Source organism: Podarcis filfolensis (genome assembly GCF_964270895.1).
Source record: "Podarcis filfolensis genome assembly, chromosome: 12".
Classification (NCBI taxonomy): domain Eukaryota; kingdom Metazoa; phylum Chordata; class Lepidosauria; order Squamata; family Lacertidae; genus Podarcis; species Podarcis filfolensis.
This window is the reverse complement of record NC_139614.1, coordinates 37,091,455-37,113,841: the sequence shown is the minus strand read 5'-3', so window position 1 is coordinate 37,113,841 and position 22,387 is coordinate 37,091,455. Positions and strand designations below refer to the sequence as shown.

At 41.9% G+C, this 22,387-nt stretch overlaps 1 protein-coding gene across 10 annotated transcripts in view; it reads right to left on the bottom strand.

Annotated features, from left to right (window-relative positions):
- The window catches only part of KIAA1217, a 371,747-nt gene that overhangs the window by 338,991 nt on the left and 10,369 nt on the right, over nt 1–22,387 (bottom strand). For 9 of the 10 annotated variants that reach the window (XM_083579171.1, XM_083579180.1, XM_083579178.1 and 6 more), the window contains exon 2: nt 8,510–8,632. In XM_083579171.1, the coding sequence (XP_083435297.1) occupies nt 8,510–8,632 (123 nt within the window). Of the gene's footprint in view, nt 1–8,509; nt 8,633–15,474; nt 15,640–22,387 lie in introns of those variants that run through there. The other variant, XM_083579193.1, reaches the window with a different exon arrangement.

Below are 22,387 nucleotides of genomic sequence, written 5' to 3'. Positions count from 1 at the left end.
TGTTTGCGCAACGACCCACAGCGCCGCTACCCCCTCCGCGATCCGGAGCCCCTTACGGGGTCCCTTCAACGTTTTGGGGGCTGCTTCTGGCGCCCGCCGGGTCCCGAGACCACAGGCTTCTGCCACCTGTGGTTTTCCTGAATGGGTCTCCGCTTCGCCGTAGCGGACGACCCGTTTACAGCGGAGCTCCCTTCTCCTTACTCGGAGAAGGCAGCCATTACCGGTCGCGGACCAAGGCAGAATAGAGCAGTACTGTTGCTTCTCTTCATATATCCCACCTTCTTCTCTGTGGAGCTGAAGGTAGTGTACATTGTTCTCTCCCTCGTTTAAGCCCCACAACAATCTTGTGAGGTAGGTTAGGCTTAGAGGCAGTGACTGACCCCAGGTCACCCAGTGAGCTTCATGCAAGTGGTGATTTGAGCCCTGGTCTCCACCAATACTTTAACCAGTACACCACACTGGCTGCAAGAAAAATAAGGCAGACCACTCCCAGCAACCAAACACACAAGCTTCAGATTTGCATGGCTAATTAACTTCAGCTTTCACTTTGCACCAGTTTTGGTTATTCCATTTGCAAAGGACAACTCCATGGACTAGCCTTGTACTGAGCCCAATTAAACTGGGATTGTTCTGGACAACAGCAAGTTAAACACATTCTACAAATGCATCTAGCAACCAGAAATCATGCCTAATGGTTCTGAGGTCAGACAAACATTCTCAAGTATTTCCTGGAGTCAAATTTTTGAACCAGGGAGAGAGTTTACTGAATAAGTAAAGGTGATTTATTAACTTGATTCAATGCCCTTTTAAAATATTAACCTATGTATTTATTTTTAATGTAACAGAATGCTGAAAAGGAAAAAAAACTTGATTTTGGCGCTGCTTTCATTACCTTGCAATAAACACAGACCTCCCAAATAGGACATAGTCCAGCAAGCACTTCATAAAAAGGTGATGTACATTTCTAATATTGTTTAGACTAATTGCACTGAATCTGGACTCTTTCAAGGGCAGCAATAAATATCCTTCTATATGCTTTTTAAAATCATTTCTACTTACTTGCAGACTATTAACTAAGGGATCTTGATAGTTCAGCAGCCCCTGACTTAGCTGTAATTTCAGTCCCTGACTTAGCTATGTAGTTTACTCCCATGCCTTATTTATCACTGGTCTATAGCTTGCTTTGTTTACATGCCTCACATTAATTTTATTTTCTGCGCTGCAGATTTTGTTGTCTGCTTATATATTAATTTTTGTTACCATCCACTTTTATACTGTGCTATATAGGTACGGGGTGTAAAAAATAGTTTACAAATAATGAAGCTTTTTAAATGAAACAGGAATCCAATTCAGGGAAGATGTTGTCTTTTCATATTGAAACAAGAGCATAGGAATGGACTACCTTTCCAAATGGTTTTCTGTATCAGCCCCTAAACAGTCATTTCCTCCGACAATGAAGTTTGGTATCAAGAGCCTATTGATATGGAAGCAAAGAAGGATCATCCAAATAATTTCTACATTCTTGTGGGACTCCCCAATTATATGGGTGTGCAAAATAAAATCTGCAACCACCAACCACCAATCTCGCAAAGATGTGCCGTATGTACAGAAGGGGATGGAAACAGACTGACTTGCTCAAACCCTGAAGAGCTTACAGTAGCTGTTCTGGAAAATTGTGAGAATTTGGGTGGAGGTTTTTTTTAAAAATCCACTAAAACTGCTTCAAGAAGAAGAAAAATGTTTTCCTTCTGCACTCTACGAAACTAAACCACTACCCAGCTATATAGCAATAAAAGTATTCCAAACATGAACCTTCTAGCAGAGCCAAGAATCCAGATGTTGGACATCCAGATGTTGCTGGCCTACAACACCCACATCCTTGACAACTGGCCATGCTGGCTGATTGATATTTGAATCCAAGAACATCTGGAGGGCCAGTGATTCCCCACCCTGCTGTAGTGCTATATAGCACAGCACAGGCATGTCTCAAAAGGGGGGGTGAGAAAAGGGGGTCCTTCCCCAATACTAAACCATTTTTTCCCAAAATGTTTGAACATGGCTCTGGTTAGGATTCCTCCTTTTAACTGCAGCATAAGGTTTGAAGGAAGCAAAAGCTCACTAAATCAGTTTCATTGGACCATTTAGGCTTATTCACATGTTACCCTGAACCCATGTACAAGCTGTCTCTACCCATGTGCATGTGTCTGTGTGAAAGACTGTACACCAGCTTTGAACAACTACTGGGTACCCAGATTGCTTGCCCACTGAGCGTTACATGTGAATAACTGTGAAAGTTTACAGCTTAACTATTTGTGTACACAGGTTGCACACTCATTGAATGTCATGTGTGAACACCTCTTTTGTTGATTCAATACTAAGAAGGAGTTAGGGTTTTTTTACATGTACCAAAAGGGTGGTATTAAATATTCTAAGAGCTTCCAAATCAATGAAATTGTATTTCAAAGGCATATCAAGCAACTGCTTCCATGAAATTTAATACACCAGCACCGTATGCTACAATTTAATTTTCCTAGACTTCCTAGTTTTTATGTATTTATTTTGTTTCCATCCAGCATCTCTCTCCAAAACCGTTTGTTTGTTTGTTTTTTATTTGGCGATGCTTTCATCATGGTACCAGGGAAGGCAAAATCCTGAGCAATACAAGAGATTGTCACTATAACTGTTAGGGATTAGGAAAATTAAATCTGACAGTCTCAAAACAGTTTTCTTTGTTTAATATCTTAGAACTTTGCTCCTATGTCCAGGATGACAACTTGAGTTAGCACAGATGAAGGAAGAGGTCTCTTTCCCCCATCCCAAAATAGATTTATTTAAACTTCTTTAAACTGCCAGAGGCTGGGAATAGGAGGATAGAAAGCAATAAAGCAATCATTGACTGCCTCAAAGTGTCTAGAAGTTTGTTAGCTGATGGAGGACTGTTTGCCACAGAGTGACGGCTGCTAACTGATTGATGGAAAACTACAACCACAGGAAGAAATGGGCACCACCCAGGTATAAAAGAAGATTTTTTTTCTCCTGTCCCTAAAAACAACAAGAAGGGAAGGGGAGGAATTAACCTGTTCATTTGGGTTGACAGATGGCTTCTCAAATAATATATATCTCAATTTAGTACCTGTTTTATTCATAGATATAATTTTTAACCTGCCTTTCATCAAGAAAATCCCAAGGCAATCTACACATCTAGATTAAAAGAAACAAACAAATACAATGGTACCTTGGTTCCCAAACAGCTTGGCTCCCAAACAAATTGGCCCCCAAACACCACAAACCCAGAAGTAAGTGTTCCGGTTTGCGAACATTTTTTGGAAGCTGAACATCCGTTTTGGCTGTCGGCATTGTTTCCAGAGCCAATCAGCCAATCAGAAGCCACACCCTGGTTTGTGAATGTTTTGGAAGTCGAATGGACTTCCAGAATGGATTGTGTTTGGGAACCAAGGTACCACTGTAAAAACATTAGTATATCAAGTGAAGAGTCAGAGCCCGGGCGCCAATAGGACATCAACACAGAATCCAGGAAACAGTCCCCAAAGCCTCCACAGCAGATGAACTGGGACTGCCACAAATAATCCCCCATACTTGGAACAAACAGGCTGAACTAAAAAAACTTGAACACCTCTCACAAGCTGTGGGGGAAGGAAGTGATCCTGTGACCCAAGCATAACAAGGGGGGAATGGTACCGGACAGTGGAGCACAACAATGGGGCACAGATGGAAGACCTGATGAAGGCAACTGCAGCGACTAGTACAAACATAAGAACTGAGATGAAAGAGGAAACCTAGAAAGGAAGCAAACGATGCCAAGAATTTCCCCGTTGATACCCATATAGGGCTACCCGGAATTTCACACAAACGAAACATCATTTCTCCAGAATAATGTATATAGGCTCAGAGATTATTATAAACACATCCAATCCATTCCAAGAGGGATGTGGAGAAACCAGTTCCAAATTATTGGACTCACCACTTGGGCTTATGAGGTACCAGGTTGATACTTTTATCAGACAGCACTGCATCAAAGATCAAGGAACCAGAGATTTAACCTTCACTTTGAAAGATTATTGATGGAAATAATGTGGTATTCTCCAGATGTTTTGGACTATGACTTTCGTCAGCCCTTGCCACCATGGCCAGTATCCATCAGCAATAGAATTTTTCTGGAACATTCTATATGGCTTGTTTGCACATTCAACCAGCATTGCTTCGGCAAGTTTGTGATCAAAGAAGAAGCAAGATGGAATACAGCAAGAATTTCACCCCTGTGTGCTGGAGCCTATTTAAGGAACATTTAGCTGCTGTTCTTCATTTACTATGAATTCTTTGTATACCCAAGTGTCAATTTCAATGAAGTTACTGTTTCAATGAAATGGGGAGGTAGAGGGCAATGAGGAGGAAACCCAAATAGCATAGTGTTCACATTGTTTTGATGGACTAGCTGTTTTCATTTCTCATTTTCTGAGGAAAACTGCACACAGATGCACCCACTATTCAGCATTTTTGTTAGATTTCCTCTTGTCACTGATTCTGTCTATAATGCTAAAACAGAATTAAGGGTTTATGTTTAGTATATGGACCCATACACTCCCCTCTCTCCTTCCAGTCTGGCAGTCAAGATGACTGGAATTGGCCACTTCCATTCTCAGCTATGTTTGAATTGGGAAGTAAGGCTGGTGTTAACCATAGCTTATTTTAACAAGTCAAGATTCTGGACTACGATTTGATGTCAGCCTGTTTCAATAAACCACACTTTGTCAAGGTTCAGTAATATCAAGAAACCATGAATAGTGAGCGGGGGGGACCCAAATGCTTTCAATCTTCTCCATGTGGCTGCACCAGAGGAGGAGAAGGGAGCACACAAGCTTGATCTCTGTAGATGTAAAACTAAACTATGGTTTACCATTATATGGTCTTTGCTGTCTGCCTAAAGTAGCCTAAGTAACAGCTTTTTTAATCTTGTAGAAAGATGCTTCAACTATCATTCAGTAACCTGAATGAGTTGGTCAGTAAAGATATGCTTGACAGTATGGTTCCAAGAGCAAAATTTAGGCAGAAATGTCAAGAACACAGAACTGCTGAGACAAAAAAGCAAAATAGGTAGTGTCAGATGGCAGGGATGGTTGCTCACGAGTAACCAGGAAGGACTGGTTTTATTTCGTGCAAAAACTATTTACAGTGCAGTTTTATTTCGTGCAAAAACTATTTACAGTGCAGAACCCCAAAGTTCATGTCTGCCTCAATTGCTAACAGAATCTGGGAGTGGCTTTTTCCGGGTTTGTCCCCAACATAAGAACTTCGTCACCCTCAGCCTTTTTCTTCCTTCTTTGGGCTTTACCCCTCTGCACAAGGTGGGCAACGGAAGAGGCGTGCTTCCCTCCTGACCGGCTTGACCAGGAGCGGTGCTGGGGCTCCCCACAGCATCCCCTGATCCCTTTCCCTCTTCCCCACTGGAGGCATGGCTTTCCCCACCGCAGGAAGAGGAACTGCTTCGCAAGACGTTCGGAGGATCCCTATATCCCAACAGCCCCTCTACCTCCCTTCCCTGTTCCGATGGCAGTTCCCTGACATCCAGCATGATGCAAAACAAGAGATCCTGAAATTCCTTGAAAGTTACAAGAGCACTGTGGTGGTATATCATCACCACTCTCTTGTCTCTTGGAAGCAGTTAAAGAATAGAGGACAATACTTTTCCTCCTCATTTGTCCATTACTCTGGGGCCCATAATTATTTAGGCACAAAATAAAGGTAAAGGTAAAGGTACCCCTGACCATTAGGTCCAGTCGTGACTGACTCTGGGGTTGTGCGCTCATCTCACTCTATAGGCCGAGGGACCCGGCATTTGTCCGCAGACAGCTTCCGGGTCATGTGGCCAGCATGACTAAGCCGCTTCTGGCGAACCAGAGCAGCGCACGGAAACGCCGTTTATCTTCCCGCTGGAGCGGTACCTATTTATCTACTTGCACTTTGACGTGCTTTTGAACTGCTAGGTTGGCAGGAGGCACAAGATACTGGATCCATTTATCTGGGCATGTAGTTGCATGATGAACATTGCAGATGGCTAGAGGAGGGGGCTAAGTATGCGCATCCCACACACAGCACCATTCAGCCTGACCTGCAATCTTAAAATGGCAAAATGCAGCTCAGTATATGTCATGGCAAGCTTAAGTCTCTTCCTCGCTTTCCTTCAGATAAAGGACATGCACGAAGACAGAATATTTCATTCGACAGCAATCACGACAACTGGCTACTAGTTAGGAGCCAGTTCTAATTTGAATCTGTTTACTAACCAAATATCTAAAAATTGCTCACTTCTTATTCTCTTTGTTACAGAAACTGTCCACCTACGCCCACATTTCATTTCCTGTTCTTTAGTAAGCTGATCCCAGAACAGCTAAAACACTCAGATTCCAGATCATGTGAAACCTACGTGATTAGGCTTTTCTTTCCTTGCATCTTAGGGAAGCTACTTTACACAAAGTCATACCACTGGTTCATGTAGCTCAGGAGTAACTGGCAGTGGCCCTCTAGGGTTTCAAAAAGGAGGATTTTTTTCCAGCCTTACCTGGAGATGCCAGGGATTGAATTTAGGACCATCTGCATGCAAATTCTAAGTTCTGCCACTGAGCTGTGGAACTTCCCCTGGCACAACACACAGAGGGTGAGGGGCAGAAAGCTATGCAATGGCAGGGGCAGGGGCAGGGGCAGAAGCACGGCCCTGCCAGCTCTCCAATGCATGAAGCCCATTCACGTGGACAACACATAAAGGATTATTATTATATGCTGCCTTTTCCCCTAACAGGGACTCAAGGCACCTTACAGATAAAAGAACAGCTAAAAACAAAGGGGTGGAAACAAAGAATTAAAAAAAATTAATATGGAAGGCACTTTAAATATATATAAAGATTCATTTAAAACATACAGTTGTTTAGAATAAAAATAGCAATTAATGAACTCTGAAAGATGCTGGATTGAACTTATGTGGTCTCTAGCTGTTATGATAAAAATAACTGGGATTAAAATTGTTTAAGTCATAAAATTTAAAAAGTTGATTGGAAAATAAGGTGTTAGTTAAAAGGAATGTTAAGAGATTAGGATTTGCTGGATTAACAATTTGAACTAGAAAACAAGAAGGGGAGGTATGAGGAAGTCAAAGAAACATGTTATTGAAAAACTGTTATTGAAATTGATTTGTTTTTAACATTTTTCTTTTTCTTTTTGTGTTTGTATAAAATTGGAAAATTCAATAAATATTTATAAAAAAAAAAGAATAAAAATAGCTCGGCACCAGCTTTTTGTCAAAAGCTTTTGAGTCCCAAGTATATAACCAACATACATGTTTACTGGCAGTCTCAAGCAATTCTGAAAACATTATTATAGAGGACTTCCTCTTTGCAGAGTAATGTCAATTCGTTCTCAAAAATGCTTGCTCTTCTCATGTTTAACAATTCTAAAATTGAAGCAATACTTCCTACCAATTTACCAAAGACTGTTCAGGCCAACAGGCCTGTAATTTCCTGCATTGTTTCAATGTTTTTTTTTAGTTGGCATTACAGTGGTTACCTTCCAATTCTCTGGTATGGAGGGTTATTTTAGTCAGAAGCTTTAAAAAGTAAAATTCCTTTTTTCTTCTTAGTTTCTCAAAGGACTCAGTTTGAGACTCACTCTGACAGTGAAGAAAACATGTCACCGTATCCTTGGCCTGCACTGATCTTAAGCCAGGGAAGGCCTAGCTGCTCGCATCCAATCTAAGACGTCAGTTTTGCATTGTCACAATTGACCAGTCTGCACCTTTCTGAAGCTCAGTCTTTTCGGGACACATCTTGCACTTCTGATTTAGAACTACATCACCAAACAGCAAGTACAACAGCTGCAACACAGCATCAGCAGAGACCTTATAGTCCTGTCAAGACTCCAACAAAATGATATCAATGCAACTGGAACTCCTACCTGTCTGAAGAGGTAAAAGGTAAAGGTAAAGGACCCCTGACAGTTAAGTCCGGTCGCAGACGACTCTGGGGTTGTGATGCTCATCTCGCTTTACAGGCCAAGAGAGCCAGCATTTGTCTGCAGACAGTTTTTCTGGGTCATGTGACTAGCATGACTAAGCCGCTTCTGGCGCAACGGAACACCCAAACCAGAACAGCGCACGGAAACGCCATTTACCTTCCCACTGGAGCAGTACCTATTTATCTACTTGCACTTTTTTGGCGTGCTTTCGAACTGCTAGGTTGGCAGGAGCTGGGAAAGAGCAATGGGAGCTAACCCCGCCGCGGGGATTCGAACCGCCGACCTTCTGATCAGCAAACCCAAAAGGCTCAGTGGTTTAGACCACAGAGCCACCTGTGTTCCGCCTCAAGAGGTAGAAAGCATGTATTCATCGTGTCTATTCCAGCCAAGATCCACTTTTCCATCACAGCCCAAATGAAGATCACTAGCCTTCAAAAAGATTTAGTTAATTATATTTTTCATACACATGGCAAATGTTCACACTTACCTAACTTCCCATAAGGGAACTCTGCACTCCACCCAGGTTGCCTGGTAACTCTGACATCAAGGCATGATGCATGATGGGGCATCGCAAGAGAGTAGCATCGTGCTAGCTGCGATTTTGGGAGACCTAAAACAGGGGAAAGTGAGATTGCAGTCAATGTGTATAATGGTTCTTTTGTAATAGGTCATTCCAATTACAGTTGTCAGATTGTTCCATTTCAAAAATTATGCAAGTGACCTATAAGAAAGCCAAGTTCTTGCATTACATACAAAACAAGGGGCACATGTTTTCTCACTTGCATGGGGGGCGGGCTGTAAAATCAAAATACCACTCAATTTAAACCACCAGAATCACCTTGAAATTAAAAAGTAGACATAGAACCAAACAAAAAAAAAATCACTTTAAACTATAGTTAGAAACTATTCAGGTTTCTTGCCAAAGCATCAATTAAAATCACAGTATTCCACCACTTAGGAAACTGTAGGAGAAAAATATGGTGTAATTACTGAGAGCATCAGCAGAATTAGGGTATTATTTCACATCCAAATTTCCAGATCCCATTCTTCTTAATACACTTCTTAGCTAGTTTGGTTTCCAATTCAACAACAGGAAATAGGTGCTGCAAACACATGGAGGTGATAATCGGTTATTATATTTCAGCGAGCTTTCTTGTTATAGCATGGGATTACATGGAAAAACCTGTCTCATTAAACTGTCAAGATGTAGTTACTGACTAGAGCTAGAAACTGAAAGAATACTCCTTCTATAGAGACACGGATGAATAAAGCATGGTTTGTAAGGATCATCAACAAGCTTCAAAGTAGATGAGATGGTTATATGTTCACATTTAAAATAATATACATGGAAGTATTTATTACCCTCTGGAACAGAACAAACCAAGATAGTAAAATTCAACAACATCTCTCTATAAAACAAACAATAAATTTTGAACACACACAAGTAGCATTCTGTGAATATGCCTATTGACAAAGCTGAATGATCAAGCTGGTCTCCTGGTCATTCACAGCTTCACTCAAGAGAAAAAATGAAAGTATGAAGTCAACATTTTAGGGATTGTTTACAGCAGAAATGGGAACTCTGAGGCCCTCCAGATTTTGTTGGACTCCAAGTCCCATCAGCTCAAGCCAGCATTGGTCAAGGGTCAGGGACGATGGGAACTGTTGTCTAACAACATCTGGAGAACAATAGGTTCCTCACCTCTTGCCTAAACTGTACTTCTCCACTTGAAAAATTATAGGTTATAATTATAGAGCACCTTACACTATAAGTATTTTGAGGCAGATGCCAATCAATATTAGAGGGAATCTCTTAATATACTGACTTTCGGTGTTTTTACCACTGTGCCCTCTACATATCATGGAGCCACTAAGTTAGTCAATCACAGACCATTTTCTTTTTAAAAAAACAACAACCAGAAAACAAGACCAATACAGATCACATATAAATGTATCGCATATGCAAAAATATCTAAACTAGATGGTAACCCCTGGATATGTTTGTTTAAAGAATAAAAGCTCTAGCACTATTTAAAACAATGAAGAGACATCATTGTGGCAGAAGCATCACACCCTTTTAGAGCTCATTTGGATTCAGTGAAGCCACTGATGACATGAAAAATAAGAAGGCTGCGTTTGCACATAAGAAGGTAAGCCAAGAACCTTGGCTTAGTAAACCATACCAAGTAAGAGCTGCATGCTTATGCATGCAGCCTAACTGCTTATGCTTCATCCCACCACCTTCGCACAAGCAGGTAAACCACACAGGAAGGGGACTCATGGCATTTAACAAGCTAATACTCATACACCAACGATAAACCTTGTTTCAAGGCTGCTTGTGATCCTAGCTTGTTAGAAAGAAACAGACAAACAAACAAACAAACGATAACCTCTGGTCTAGATGCATCACCAAGCTACTGGCTGCCTGGGTTTGTTTATCCACTCGCATAAAGGAGAAAGCAGGTCGAGCTATGCAAATGGTGTGCTTTATGAACCCAGGGTTCTTGGCTTATCATTACCTGCTAATGCAACCATAAAGTGATATTAACCAAATGTGATTTTGGAAACTTACAGATGCTTGCAGGGAGTAGAAAGGAATGGAGAGAAAAGTGCCCGAGTCAAAGGGGAACTGAAGATTAAAAGATAAATTGATCTGAGGCTCTATAGGCAGCGTTACATGATGGATAATGGGCAAAGGGCCATGTTTAAAAGTGCTTGACATAAAGTTAACATAAAAAGGAAGTCGTACTACATTCCCCATGTCAGCAGCATTCCTTTCCAGTAGTTAGCACATTAAAACTGAAAAAGATTATCTGTAGTCCTTGTGAAATGCACATTTCTTACAGGTGGACATTTATATCAGTTTCCTCCCCAAGGTGAAAGGTTATCTGTGGTCATATTAGCAAACAGCTGCTTATGATCTGAGTTGTATACTACTCTTGGAAAGGCAAAATCTCCTGATGCATGCTAAATGAAACCATGTGCCCTTGATGTTCTGCTTCCAGTATGTCAAAAGTTCAAAGAATGAATATACTTAGCTTTTACACACACACACACACACACACACACACAGAGAGAGAGAGAGAGAGAGAGAGAGAGAGAGAGAGAGGCAACTAGTGCAGCCCATCGGTATCACTGATTAATCTGGCAAAGTGAAAACACAACATTTGAGATTCTGCTAGGACACTAACCCGGCACATTTCTATTCCTAATACTCCTCATTTTAGATACAAGGTTTGCGCAAGAACAATGAACTTGGTTTGAACTTTAAAGCAGGATATTATGCATTTAATTAAGCGTATCCAACTTTTAAGATGGATACATTGGGATTTATGAAGACCTTTAATCTCAAAATGCAGAAGATGAGAAATGGCAAAGCAATATTTTGCAGCCTCCAAGGAATTCTCAGTTACCCGGACATAGATAACATACAACGCAGAGGAAATTCTCTGAGTCGCAGAGTCTCTTCAGATTTTCTCAGCCATTGAAGCCTCCTCTCTTGCTGCTCCTTTGCAATGTCTAAAACAGCTCTCAGAATTTTCCATGTCTCTTTGAGATAAGAGCTCCAAGAATATATATATGAGCTGGCTTTTACCAAGTCACACCATTGGTCTACCTACTGGGAGCAGGGTCTACAATGACTGCATTCACATGTAATAACTTATCAGCCCACGTCTTTTCTCCCATCGCAGGAGTAGCTAAACTAGGAAGGAACTAGATCAGATTATGCTATGTCTGCATTCAGTCATGTTTAAGAGATCAGGAGCAAGACTGCAGGATTGCACCTGGTTAAGGTTACATCCACACAACACATTTAGGGCACTCTTATAACACCTTAACAGTCATGACTCTACACACACACATACACACAAAGAATTCTGTCAAATCTAGCTTGTTAAGGATGCTGAGAGTAGATCCTCAGAAAGCTACAATTCCAAACACCCTTAAACTACAGTTCCCATGAGTCTTTGCCTTGACAGTCATAATGGATTTATCTATGGTGCAGGTGTAGCTAAAGACATGCCCCTCCATTGCATACTGGTTCTGTAATAGCTATTCCCTTTCATTACAGTGGTACCTCGGGATGCAAACAGGATCTGTTCCGGAGCCCTGTTCACATCCTGAACGCAACATAAGTCACGACGGCGCGTCTACGCGGGTCGCATTTTGCCGCTTTCACGCATGCGCATAATGTCATTTTGAGCATCTGCGCATGCGTGAGTGGCGAAACCCGGAAGTAACGCGCTCCATTACTTCCGGGTTGCCGCAGAGCGCAACTCGGAAGCGCTCAACCCGAAGCACATTCAACCTGAGGTATGACTGTATTTTAAATGCTACCTCCCTTGCATTCCTCAATGTATCCCTTCAATAATCATCATCATAGTCAAGAGGAGGAGGGTTTAAAAAGCCCACAACTCATCTTCATCAAGTAATTAATTTTTTATCTTTCCTGCTTGTTTATAGAAATTAAGTTGCTGCAAAAGTTTTAAAACAACCTTATGATCTACTTTTCCATTCTGATGAGATATGCATCAAATATTTCATTCAGGATTATTCCTACTTAATATAGAAGTTATCAAAACCAATGAGGGAGAAAAAGATAAAATGCAGCTGTGCTTTAATATTTTACAGCATCACACTTGTACATCTGATATACACTCAATCAAGCTTAACCTTATTTAATGCCCTTGACAAATATCCCCTCAGAATTTTTAAGTACATCAGGCAAACACATAAAATATTGACGCAAAAACTTCCCACCACCAACCCAAAGGGGGCAGGGAGAGATTGATGGATTGATTGAGATTTGGTCCAAAAATGTTGCCAGCAATGTTTTTATAGGCTTTATTTGTGCTCGTAGACAGCGGCAGAACTCACCCCAGTAACCTTTAAAATTGCTTTGCATGTGGAAAACAGCACTGATCCTACAGCGTTGGGCAATAAACACAAGCAGGAAAGCTACATGCTTACTAATAAAAGCCAAACTTTGCATCTTGAGTAGAATGACATGATAAATACACACAAAGGAGTGTTTGCATCATGGGCTAGGAGTTGGGCTAGGAGTGGGTTAGGCTGGGTTAGGAGTTACACCCAGCTATCATCATTAACCACATTTATATCCAACGCTTCCCTCTCTACAGGGCCCCCGGTGGCATTCATGGTTCTGCTTTGTAGATGGAGTGATAGGGACTAGCCAAGGTCAACCAGTTTCATTAATGCTGCAGATTTTAGTCTGGGCCCCACTGGCTGTAATCTAACACTCTTAAGAACTACAGTACTCTGATTCTCCTCTGCCTGAGCTCTAGGGAAAGGGAATGGTTTGTTGGTTTGTTTGACATCTTCCACACACATATCCAAAGGTGATGTACAAATTGCTATTTAGAAAGCAGCTAAGACAGCATAGTGCTGACACTAGAGTCTTGGGGGTGTAATAGGAGGAAGATTTGGGGCAGTGCAATAAAAGTCATTAGGAATTCCTTAATTAACTCCACGGGATGCAGGAGTGGGGAACTTGCGGCCCTTCAGAGGTGGCTGGACCAGAACTCCCTTAATCCCTGGCCATTGGGCATGTTGGCTGGTGATGATGGGAGTTGTAGTTCAGCAACATCTGGAGGGCCACAGGTCCCTCCCCCACAGTAGACCCAACCTTATCGTCAAGGCTTCAGTCCCATCCATACTTACCTGGGAGTAAGTCTAATTTGAACTCCCTGGGCCTTGCTTTTGAATAGACATGTGCTCCAAGTAACTTCTAGGTGACCACTGAAACCAGCACATACAAGTGCAAGAACTATGAAGTAGCAGCAACATCCCAAATGCTACCTTTAGGGTGCATTTCTACATCTCCTACTAAACATCAGGAAGAACCTTCTGGCAGAAAGAGCTTTTTGACAATGGAACAGAGCTGGTGGGGTCTCCTTCCTTGGAGGTTTTTAAGCAGAGGTTGGATGGCCATCTGCCATGTATGATCTAGTTGGGCTTCCTGCATTGCAGGGGGTTGGACTAGATGACACTAGGGGTCCCTTACACGTCTATGATTCTATTATTCCATCTCAGGAAGAACAGGTGTTTTTTGTAATAATAATACTAATAAAACTAAAAGTGACAAAACGCTTGAGGTTTTGTCCTGGAAGGCACCTAAAAGGCAGCAACAACAGACAAAGCAACTGGAAAAGGCAAAGAGATAACCATGAGGCTGATTTGCCCCAAACCCATTGTTAGGATGTATACTAGCACCAATATGTATGGGGGTTTGTATTTTGCAGCAAAAGGTGACATTTCAGAAAGCATTCAGTAAAATGTTAGCTAAAAAACAGTGCTCAGATCAGTTTTTGCCAAAGAATCAGGTCGCCTTCCCTGCTTTTGGCAAAGGATTTGCCAAGGAACCCATTTTCTGGGTTCCTCATGTTGCTGCAGACTGCAGCAGCTACTTATAAGAGGCAGTCAGAAGGCACTTTCCTGTAAGATGCAAAGTGCAATCCCCACCCACATCTCTTGGCAAGGGCTTTGCCGAAAAGAAGAATTCTCAATATTGCAGCAAAAGGTGCAAAATTGCTCAGCAGTTTCCTTTCACCACTCACAGTGCAATCCTAACCATGTCTACTCAGAAGTCAGTCCTACTGTATTCAAATGGGGGTTTACTCCCAGGTAAGTGAGGTTAGGATTCCAACCTTAGCCAATTTCTCTTGCTACAAAAGCCCAGTTAAGATGTATAATCTGTTCTCTTAAGAGCTGAAGGATATCACAGAGCTAGTTTTAAGCATTACTATAAATAAAGCTTAGCTGAATCATGTGAAAAATAAATAAATCCATGTTTGCTCTTTCTGTAAGCCAGCCTAGAAATTCTGAATCGAAGGGCGATATAAAAACTTTATAAAAGTTCAACTGAGACCTATCTTCATATTCCTTCCCTTTCATATGCAATTTAGCCCTCTTGCCAGACACTCCCAGAAGACAGGGGGGAAACAGGATTGGCATGCAACTGACCACCTATTATTACATGAATTATTGTCAGATATGTCATGCTGCTCAGGGAATTGGCTTGCCATGGATTTAACACAATTGCCTTTAAAAACCATACACTTTTCATTAGCTATTAAGTTTTATTTATTTTCAGTTTAAACAGAAACAAAGCAAATTGTAAAGGACCCTGGTGGTCGAGGGTAAAAACCAAGCAGAAGAACTATGAGTAACTTACTGAATACTTACAGAAACTTTACCTAACTTTGTTAAATCATAATAGCAAGATTGGGCACAGAGCTTCTCTACCTCACTCCTGGGCTTAGTTATTAGCCTCAGCAGGTCTGTAGCATCTTGTGGCGTGAAGTAACACTATGTGAAGTAATACCAAGCACATCGTAAGCTCCAAACTCTAATATAGTATGATTTTTGGCCCTTAGAGTTTCACCTGCTTAAGGACCACAGAGTTTTGAAAATGACTCAAACAACTCTTACCTCCTCCGACAGCAGCCTCACACTCTTTACTTTGGCAGCTCACACTGTCCTGTGACTCTCAACACACACTTCTGGGGGGATCTCTCTGCTTTCTGCATCTCCAAAGAAATCTGCCAGACTCCAACCATGGAAGAGGACGCCAAGAGGACGTTAAGAAACAAGCATGCATTTGCAAAATTAAGCCTCTGTAGAAAAAAAAACAACACAGAACTATATACATAGATTGCCATATGGCTGTGACCTTTGCTCAGTGAAAAATACCACAACTGAGTACAGAGTATTTGAAACAGTGCTATTTGTCAATATCCCTTACACAGTGACAACATTCAGAAGCCACGCTAGACCTTGGGCTTGTACGACCCCTCTCCTTCTCCAGTGTGATCCTAAACAGAGGGTTCCACTTTCAACTGACCACAGTTTAGCATGACATCCAAGACCAAACATCTGGTTAACGTTAACTACGATTTGTTTAAACAAGACAGATTTATAACCAAGGGTTTGAAGTTGACTTGATTAAAACCAACCATAGTTCACATCGTCGGATTCAGACGATACAAGTTTAGTTAAGTAAAAAAAATGAAATTTCTGTCCAAAGACACCACAAGCTGTAACCAAAGGGTGGTTGTTGGCTTATTGAAATAGCTTGTTAGGGGAAACAAAGCACAAGCCAGGATTCAGACATAACGCTAAGCAAAAAACATGCCTTAGCTCACGGCAACGCAGTAGCACGAGAAGCAGGGTAGCAGCAAGGCACCTTAAATTTTAGCCCTGTGCAGAAGCTCTATGTGTTGTTAAGCTCAACTGCGCTTTACAGTGACTAGTGAACTAGTCCAGTGTCATTAAGGACAAAGCTATCTATGGCGACTAGCCATGACGGCTATGTCCTCCTGCCACTGCTGGAAGCCATATGCCTCTGTGTACCAGCTGTTAGAATCAAGTGAAGAGTGTGCTGCTGCATTTAGGCCCAGCTTGCAGTGTTCCCATAAGCATCTGGTTGGTCACTTTGAGAAGAGGATGGTGTACTAGATTAAACCCTGGTCCAATCCAGCAGGGCTCTTCTTATGTTCTTATCTACAAATCCCATCCGCCCTGGATTGTAGTCCAATAATGCTGGGAACCCAAGGTCAGGGGAAAGTGGTTTTTAGCATGATACGTGAAGCAGGCCAGTGAAAGCATTGCAGGCCCTTCACCACACCCACGTCTTCCCTAATTTTCTCACCCTGACTTTTAAGTGTCACCAGAAATCCCCAGGTAATTAGCAAATGTGAGACTTACAATGCAACGCAGCTCCCTTTTGACCTTTCCCATTCACAACAAGCCTACTAAATTCTGTCTGCTTAAGGACATTACTCATCTCAACTTCTTTTAAAAACCTAAAAGTGATTCAAATGAATGTTCTTCAGTGACACACAAATGTCTATTTTTGACTCCATTTTGATCAATCATCGTAGCTGGGAACTTCAATGCAGTAAGGTTGAATGCAGTTTTAAACATGTAGGGTTATAGAATCATAGACCTGCAGAGTTGCAAGGAATCTAGTCTGATACCCTGCAATGCAGGAATCACAGCTAATGGTTGGTTGGGTGCCAAGAGGCACTAGTGGAAGAAGTTCTGGCAGTAAACTGCAGCACAAGAGCAAGAAGAAATTTCTATGTGACATTGTGCAAGAAAGTGGGTTGTATCCAACTAAGTTCTAGTCAAAGTAGACCCATTAAAACGAATGGATCTAAGTTAACCAAGTGAAGTAGGTTAGGCTGAGAGGCAGTGATTGGCCCAAGATCACCCAGTGAGCTTCCTGACTAAGTGAGGATTTGAACCCTGATTTCCCAGGTCCTAGTCTGACATTCTAACCACAACACCAAACTGACTCATGTGTAAGAACTAAGCACACTTTCAACTCAGTTCTGTGTTAATAAATATTGTGTGCCAATAAGGAAGAAAATGAAAGCTTAGGTGTTAAAATTTATGTGCAGCAAGCTATCACATAAAGTACAAGGGCAGTTTAATTGCCTTCATTGAGATTAGTTGCTGCTGTACTATGCAATAGCTATTTCTCAAAAGGTAATAATACAACAAAGTTGAAAAGCATTTTTCTCTCCTAAGGATTTGCCAAGTAAAAAGCAGTTTGTCTGGAAAGATCAAATGCATGCTGCACATTGAAAGCACTACCTTCCAGACAGCTATATCACAACTTCTGGTAGTTAGGCCTCCTAAATAGTTTTTCTCTAATTGGCAAGTGAAGTGAAGCAAACCAAGGGAAAAGTCAGAGTGATTGCATCACAACAGAAGCATAAATGCAAGAACTGCAAAGTAGTTTATGCTGTTGTATACATGAGCCTTTAAAAAAAAAGGTCTGTGGCTTTTTGTACCTTCTATTTCAGTCCAATAACTCAAGTGTTTCTTCAGGCAAGTGTTCTACTTTGTGCAGGATGCTGTCAAAAGCTTTTACGCCATTCAAGTAGCTACTGAATTCACTCTCTGATACATCTTACAATGCACGTAGAAGCTTCTTACATCTAGACGCTCTATACCATACAGTATTTCCTAAAGCAATTAATAAATGCCCTGTATTAATAAAGACCCATTCTTACCATCCTTCACTTTAGTCCTAAATTATGCAACAGCCCTGCCATTTGCACAGTACAACTCCAAAGAGTTTTATTTGTAGTCACTCAACTTGCTTTAATACAGAGTTTCTACTATTTCCAGAACTAGCTATTAACTAAAGATACCCAAGGTGGGTTATTTGCTCTGAACAAGAAGCATGCTCCTTCTTCCCATGGAGCCCCAAGGTTTATGAGAACTGCTTGAGCATGTCAAGGGAGCATAAAAGTGACACATGTTTCAGCTTTGTCAGAATGAGAGAGGGGAGTTATTTAGGTACAAGGAGAAGAGGCTCATTAATTGGGGTTGTCAACACAGCGTCCTCCAGATGTTATTGAACTTATTAGTCACAACCAGTATGACCAATGATCAGGGATGATGGGTACTGTAGTTCAACAAACATCTGGATTAGACTATTACCCAGGGCTTTTGATACATTTCAGGCTCTAAACCCCCATCCATTAGACGGAGGTAAATTACTCCGCTACCTAGAGATCTAATGTCATTAAGACAGATGAGAGAAGAGGCAAGTTACGTCACATTGGGCTGTTGAAGACACAGCACTACTCTCCTTTTAACTTTGGTAAAAGAATCCAGGGATGGCTTGCCACTGTTTCCCCTCTACTTGCAAAATGTTCCCCTCTCAGAGGGAAAGTCCATCTATTTGCCACCCTCTCTCAAATGGCATTAATGAAAACATTGAAACTAAATGTTAATCCAAGTCTCCCATTTTAAACAGGTTCAGAAACCCACTTTTATCCCCAGTTCAGTTACTGGTTATAGCCCCTACACACACACACACACACACACACACACACACACTCATTCAATTGATAGGTAAAGGTAAAGGGACCCCTGACCATTAGGTCCGGTCATGACCGACTCTGGGGTTGCGGCGCTCATCTCACTTTATTGGCCGAGGAAGCCGGCGGACAGCTTCCGGGTCATGTGGCCAGCATGACTAAGCCGCTTCTGGTGAACCAGAGCAGCGCACGGAAACGCCGTTTACCTTCCCGGTATCTACTTGCACTTTGACGTGCTTTTGAACTGCTAGGTTGACAGGAGCAGGGACTGAGCAACGGGAGCTCACCCCGTCGCGGGGATTCAAACCGCCGACCTTCTGATCGGCAAGTCCTAGGCTCTTTGGATTAACCCACAGCGCCACCCGCGTCCCTATTCAATTGATAACACGTCCCCAAATAAATCATTATGCAGAAGGACTTCATCTGTCCCGCAACTACTAGAAACCATTTTCATTGAATGCCTCCTTACTTCTACGTACACAGAGAGAAACCATTTTTCTCCCATCCCAATCTGTTGAGACCTTTAATAGTTTTATAATGGTGATTTATAATTATAAATCTCTTGTGCCCTGTTCTTAATATTATTTTTGGATGATTAAATGAGCATGCCTCAGTTGCTTTATGGTTACAGCCAGATGTTTTGGACTACGATTCCCTTCAGCACCAGCAAGCAGAGGCATGCTGGCTGGGGATCATAGGAGTTGTGGTCCAAAACTTCGGGGGGGCACCAGGTTGGAGAAGGTTTAGTCATCAATGAGATGATGCTCCAGTTCCTTGCTATTTCAGCTGTACTTTTCTATTACTTATCCACAGATCCACAGCCTCATTTAAGAGACGGGCACAACAGATACAGAGTGGTATTAAAATTGCCTGCTGTTTCCACCCTCTTCAACGTAATTCCCAACACCATTTCGTCTCTCCCCAAGCTCGACTGCAAAACGTTTCCCCCAAATTTCTCTCTATATCCCATGGTAAAGGTAAAGGTAAAGGACCTCTGGATGGTTAAGTCCAGTCAAAGTCGACTATGGGGTTATGGCACTCATCTCGCTTCCAGGCCAACAGAGCTGGTGTTTGTCCACAGACAGCTTTCCGGGTCATGTGGCCAGCAGGACTAAACTGCTCCTGGCACAACAGGACACCGTGATGGAAACCAGAGTGCATGGAAACACCGTTTATCTTCCCGCCACAGCAGTACCGATTTATCAACTTGTACTGGCATGATTTCGAACTGCTAGGTTGGCAGGAGCTGGGACAGAGCAACGGGAACTCACTCCGCTGCGGGGATTCGAACCGCCGAGCTTCTGATCAGCAAGCCCAAGAGGCTCAGTAGTTTAGACCCATGGTGGTTCTGGGTCATCATCACAGCCAATTTAAAGCATGAATGCATGCATCCATGAAAGTTAATAATTTTTGTCCCAATGTCTTATCAGAATGATGTAAAGGAACAAGCAGTTTTCTAATGCTGCCTGCATCTCTTTGAAATGGTTCCGTTTAAGAAGATGTGCATCCTAGTATCAGTTCCCTGAGCCAGAGAGTATTTCATGTCAATAGACCAAAAAACAACAACATTCTTTCTCTCCATTCTATAGCCATTTGGCAGCAAACAGTGAAGCAAATAAAGCGCCTCTATTGCAGATTCTTAGGGATGAGCATTTACAATATAAAACACTCCCCTTTAACTAGTACACTTTGCAACATGTGCCAAAACCTTCATAGTATTGTATAAAACAGAATACAAATCATAGTTTCATAGCACTGGATCAGACTTCTTCAGATTTCCACAGCGTCCTTATAAACTAACTCTTCAGCAGGGAGAACACTGTAAAAATTATCTTGTAAGTCTACAAAACAATTAAATCCACTTTTCTCATTTAAGAGTACATAACTTCTTCCTTCAATTTATCAATCTACTTCTCTCTCTCTCTCTCTCTCTCTCTCTCTCTGATCCTCTATTGTTACAGCCAGATTGATGCCATTTCTTGTTATGTTCATCTTCTGAGCCACTTAATCCTTAGGGACCATGCTGTGAAGAGACAAAAGCCCCACGGGAGCCCCTCCTGGGCAAAGGCTGCAGCCGGAAGGAGAGGCAGGGAAGCTCAGAAGATAGACCCTGAGCAAGAGAGAAAAATGGAAGGGCCAGAGGTCTGCTTATTGGAAATATAGCTTCCAGAAGAAAGTTAATGGAGCAGGGGTGGGGAATATTCCAGCCCAAGGGGCCACATTCTTTACTGAGCAACTTTTCAGGGGCCACAAAGCCAACAGTTGGCAGAGCCAAGGATGTGATTCTTTGTACACTGGCAACCATGCGAAAGTCATGAGATTCCTACAAATACACAGCTCAAGCCTACCATAGTTCAAGAGCACATTTCATAAAATAAAAGCATGTGAAGAGGGCATAAAACAGGACTACTAATGGGTGTTCCCTGGGAGAAGCGTGGCATGATGACATTCCCAAGGGCCAGACAGAAAGGTGTAGAGGGCCACATTCAGCCTAGACCTGAGGTTCTTCACTCCTGTAGGCAGGCATGGGGAGTCTGAAATGGGGTGAGAGCGTGATTGACCAGAGGTCAAGAGCAGAATCAGAAAACAAAAGTACGATGAAAGAATTATTGGTTCTGAATTCCACTGTCAGCTCCAATGTGACTCAGAGAATCTGTCAACTTGCTGATGGTGAAAAGGTTTTACTTGGGTGGACATCTTTTGCATGCTGGGGTCCTGAGCCTACTATTACTAAGCCTCCTGCTTCACACAATCTTGTGTGATATTGAACTGTCCCTTCTCGCATCTAGAGGTGACCTTAGCAACTCGGCAGATGACAAGCGCACTACTTGACAGTCAAGAGGGAGTTCACAAAATCCCGACATCATCACAAACAGCCTTGGCAGTTTCTCCTAACACCTCACAATGCCACATTTGACGCAGACATCTTTTCCTGCCACTTTGTCCTTAAGTTACAGCCACAATCCTAACAGGACAAATATTTCAATTAAACGCCATCAACAATAGCAGAAATACATATGGGATTTTCAGCCGAGTAACATACAGCAAGGGCATATGTACTCTTTAGTCACAAATACTTCCTACCGGAGAGAAAATGTCCATGTAACACAGTGAGTGAGTGTGTGTGTGTGTGTGTGTGTGGCAGGTCTCCTAAAACACAGCAGCCAAGTGCAATTTTTTTATCTTCAAATGACTGCATCTCATTTCAAAAGCAGTCTATAGAAAAGGCAGTCAATTAGAAGTAAAGCAAATTAGAAGAACAATTTAGTACACCCATCTGCAAAGATAAAAGGAGACTATTTTCTTTTGTAGGCACTGCAATGTTAAGACATACCACAGTAGACTGTTTCTGATAATATGACAGCTAATTTCTTCTAAATAGTTGGTTGAAAATTAGATAATTTAAAAAATATAGCTACTCCAGCGGTTCTTAGGGTGTGGCACGCCATACTGGTGTGGAAGGAGAGAATGGCAAGCGTGACAGGAATATTCAAGGCCAATCAAAG